Source organism: Myxine glutinosa, chromosome 7 (assembly GCF_964187855.1).
Source record: "Myxine glutinosa chromosome 7, kmMyxGlut1.1, whole genome shotgun sequence".
Taxonomy (NCBI): Eukaryota; Metazoa; Chordata; class Myxini; order Myxiniformes; family Myxinidae; genus Myxine; species Myxine glutinosa.
Genome location: NC_136267.1, coordinates 8,338,162 through 8,342,065, shown reverse-complemented (window position 1 = coordinate 8,342,065; position 3,904 = coordinate 8,338,162). Strand labels below are relative to the sequence as shown.

Below are 3,904 nucleotides of genomic sequence, written 5' to 3'. Positions count from 1 at the left end.
CATCGACAGCAAGCATGCCCAAAAGAAAACGGAGTGTAGAACCTGCAGCCCAAAGCTCTCCTCCTACATGCATCCTTCATGTACCATCCATGTCTGATCATGGGGATTTCACGCCCCTCCGTAAAATTAAAGGATCTGCTTCAGAAAAACTGCAACTGCTTCAAAAGATCCGGGATAGACGTCTCAACCAACCGCATGACTCCCCATGTCGTATGCAATCAGTATGTGATCAGATCCCGGCAACTCTTCCTGATGACCTAGAAAGAGTAGGATATCACAGCAAGTGTTATAAGCACTTTGTCCGCCACTTTCATCGTCTGGGAGATGATACAGAACCAGGGCCATCAACCTCATCATGGCATCACTCTCCTCGTAAACCAGGAGGTTCTGCTGAACCCATCTTCCCGCCAGAGTGTATATTTTGTGAGAAAGTTGAGACCAAAGATGCTCATCGCAATACTGAGAGGCCTACAACCTTCCCATCCTTTAAAAACAAAGAAAATGCATGGGAGCAAATCGAAACACGGGCTGAGAAAATGGGTCTCTATCGACTCCATCGAAAGGTGAAAAACAAAGACCTCTTTGCATGTGAGGCCAAACACCATCCGTCATGTTTTAAAGCTTTCCGCACAGCATTCTACAACTATGAGCGTGCGATTCACAGAGCTCACAGAGCCACAGCACGGGCACAGTTCTATGAAAAGACCCTTGAGATGGTGGATCTCATCGATGACCCAGACTGCCCAAGAGCAGGGAGACATCGTGAACTAGAGAAGGCAGAGATCAGAAAAGGCGAGGAGGCCGTTCAGCGAACCCTAACTACTATCAAGAACTTCACCAATCCGTTCACCATCATTGATAAGGACAAACTCTACTGCCTGGCCTCTGGTGCTCCCGTCCCCATGGATGTTGAGATGGATGTGTTACAAGCAGAAGCTGTGGGGAAAGCTGCGAAAGCTGACTTCATCAGGCGCCTGGAAAGCGGAGAACCTGAGAGCTTCTTCAACCCAATCAAGAGAAAGAAACTCAAGACCATGGAGGCTAGTAACAAGAAGATCACACTAACATCCTCACAGGGCAAGGTAAGGATGTAATCCAATACCCAAGTGCTTTTGTATTTTATGTTGTATTTTTAAATGGCGTCCTGTACATGCTATATTGAGATACAAGATTGAACTCCAAATTTGTTTATTAAAGACAGTGCACATCAATGAACAATGTAAAGATTGTAAATATGCCAATTTATAGCACATGAATAATTTTCACCTGTAGTCCTTCCTGTAGTACATATCAACCAATCACCATTTATCATTCCAGGTCATCCAGTATCAGGAGCAAAGCAACCTTGCATTCCTGCTCCTTGTCAAGTCTCAGAGTCAAGATGAGCCATTAGACCTGGGAGAACTCATGAAGTACTGCCTGATGCCAGTGCCTCCTAGCCTTGGGACACCAGATGGGTTCTTCTGCAAAACCAACAAAGCCTCCATTCTGCACTACCTTTTAGAGGACACCACACCACAAGATCTGCAATACCCCAAGGATGCCCTGTTCATCCAGGATGGAATGGCGCTGCTGCATACCCTTGCCAACCTTCCCCCAACATGTGGTGAGATATGCTTGCAGGTGCTTGATCAGATGGTGGCCAAGCAGCACTTTCTGTTCTCCACTGACAGTTACCATCCTGAGTCAATCAAAGCGCAGGAAAGGCTGAGGCGGGGCAGCTCAGAGAAGATCATTCTGGCTGGACCAGCAACCAGGAAGCCATATGACTTCAAAATGTTCCTTGCAAATGACGACAACAAAAAGCAGATGTGCCAGCTTCTTCTGAAAGTGTGGAGTGGACAAGAGGCAGCTACCAGGCTGGAGAGAACAGAGATGGCTGTGCTGATCGTGGAGGGGAAGGCCCACCAACTTGCCTCAACGAATGGCAAGGTAAAATTGAAAGCCCTTCGTGAATGGCGATTCAATTTGTAATTTTTCCTGAAAAAAAGGTGATTACCTGTGATGTTTGTCTAGATCTGAAACTGGCAGTGACTGGTGATTGAAATGCGGTGCCTTTTTGTGTTTCAGGTCGAGGTACGTGAACTCCCCACGATCTACAGCAACCAGGAAGAGACTGATACCAGGGTGGTTCTGTACCTCCATCATGCTGCTACCATCGGATACAAGAACGCTGTAGTCAGAACACCGGACACAGACATCCTCCTGATCCTGCTCCACCATGCCCACAACATCAAGCTGACGGTGTACCTGGATACAGGGTCAGGGAAGCATCGCCAACTTGTCAACGTCTCTGAGCTGGCAGAATCCCTGGGAGAGGACTACTGTGCCACTCTCCTGGGGTACTATGTGTTCAGCGGAGAAGACTGCACCAGTGCCTTCAAAGGGAAGGGAAAAGTCGGGCCCTTGAAAAAGCTGGAGAAGAATCCCAGGTTTCACAGGGCATTCGGTGAACTGGGTGACAACTGGGATGCCAACCCTGAGGTGGAGAGGCAGTTAGAAAAATTCACCTGTGTGATGTACGGCCAGAGTCGCGAGTCATCAGTGGACATTGTCCGTGCCAAGCTGCTACGAAAAATGGTGGGAGAGGACAAGACCCTCACATCCAAGTCCAAGGTTGATCTGGCTCGCCTTCCTCCATGCCAGTCTGCCCTGAAGCCGCACATCCAGCGTGTGAACCACCGCGTAGCATTGTACAAAAGAGCCGATCAACCTATCATCGAAAAGCCAAAACCTTGAGGAGCAAGGATGGATAAGGACTGATGAAGGACTGTTGAAACCAATGTGGTCCAGTGGTCCCATCCTACCAACCTCACTGGTGGATCTTCTGAACACAGGAGAGCACGAAGAGGAGGAGGAAGAGGAAGGAGAAGAAGAGTTTGACTCTGACGATTTCGATGAAAATGATGATGACTGACTCAGTGTAGAATCACTAATGCTAATGATGTTTATCTAAAACAAGCAAGAGAAGAGTGGTCACATTGAGTGCTAGGACTATTTTGACAGTTGTAATATTTAGAAAAATAAAACTTTGTGTTAACGTCTGTGTAGACGGACCTTAATATGAGTCTATTATTTCGTAAAACTGTGATTATTTTGTAAATAAAGCACTAATTAGCATACTAGCAAACCATAGACACAGGTGATCTTGTTATGAATAGTTCTATCATGATCTACACCCGTCAAAACATGAGTCTAGACACCTTATTTTTTCAATTATCTGCAATATTGGCTGAGATATGTCAAAAATCGTTTTTTTGATAATGGCAGCAGTAATTTGCATAAAAATGGTATGTGGGACATTTTTTCAGCTTGGGGCCAGAGCTAGTCATTTTCTACACATTTTTTCCAATCTAGAAACACTGATTAGAAGTATATCTCCGGGGGGTGCAGGGGGACCTAGTCTTCCTACTAGACTATAAGGCCCATGGCACTGTAGCCAACCTCCCTGGGCGTGGCCGCAAGAGAAAACTTGATCGAAGATTGCAGCGAAGGATTGATCGGATGGTGGAGAAAGCACCTCTATCACCTGCCAAACAGATTCAAGCTGACCTTCAGACACAAGGTACGACAGTTTCAACTCGCACCACCCTCACTAACTCAATGAAAGGGGGTTCTATGGTGGGAGACCCAAGGCCCCACTGTTGACAAAGCCCGACTGGCGTTTGCCAAAACACACCAGAACAAGCCAAAATCCTTCTGCGAGAATTTTTTTTTTTTTTTTTTTTTTTTTTTTTTGTATACAAGATCGAGGCTCGTGAAAGAGCGAACATTAATCACACAGAAAGACAAACCGACACATAAAACATATAACATCGGGAGCGGTAGACAAGATGGGGAGAGAGGGGGAAGGACACAAACACAACTTTTGAGAACAGGGACCGAGAGACATGGAGACATCGAG

At 46.3% G+C, this 3,904-nt stretch overlaps 1 protein-coding gene across 1 annotated transcript; it reads left to right on the top strand.

The window, feature by feature from the left end:
* Positions 1 to 713: 713 nt before the first annotated feature.
* LOC137432049 (uncharacterized) lies at positions 714 to 3,135 on the top strand. Its single transcript, XM_068123783.2, has 3 exons — positions 714 to 1,082; positions 1,318 to 1,932; positions 2,071 to 3,135. The coding sequence occupies exons 1-3, from the start codon at positions 714 to 716 to the stop codon at positions 2,737 to 2,739; spliced, it is 1,653 nt and encodes a 550-aa protein (XP_067979884.2). The 3' UTR covers positions 2,740 to 3,135.
* Positions 3,136 to 3,904: the final 769 nt, after the last annotated feature.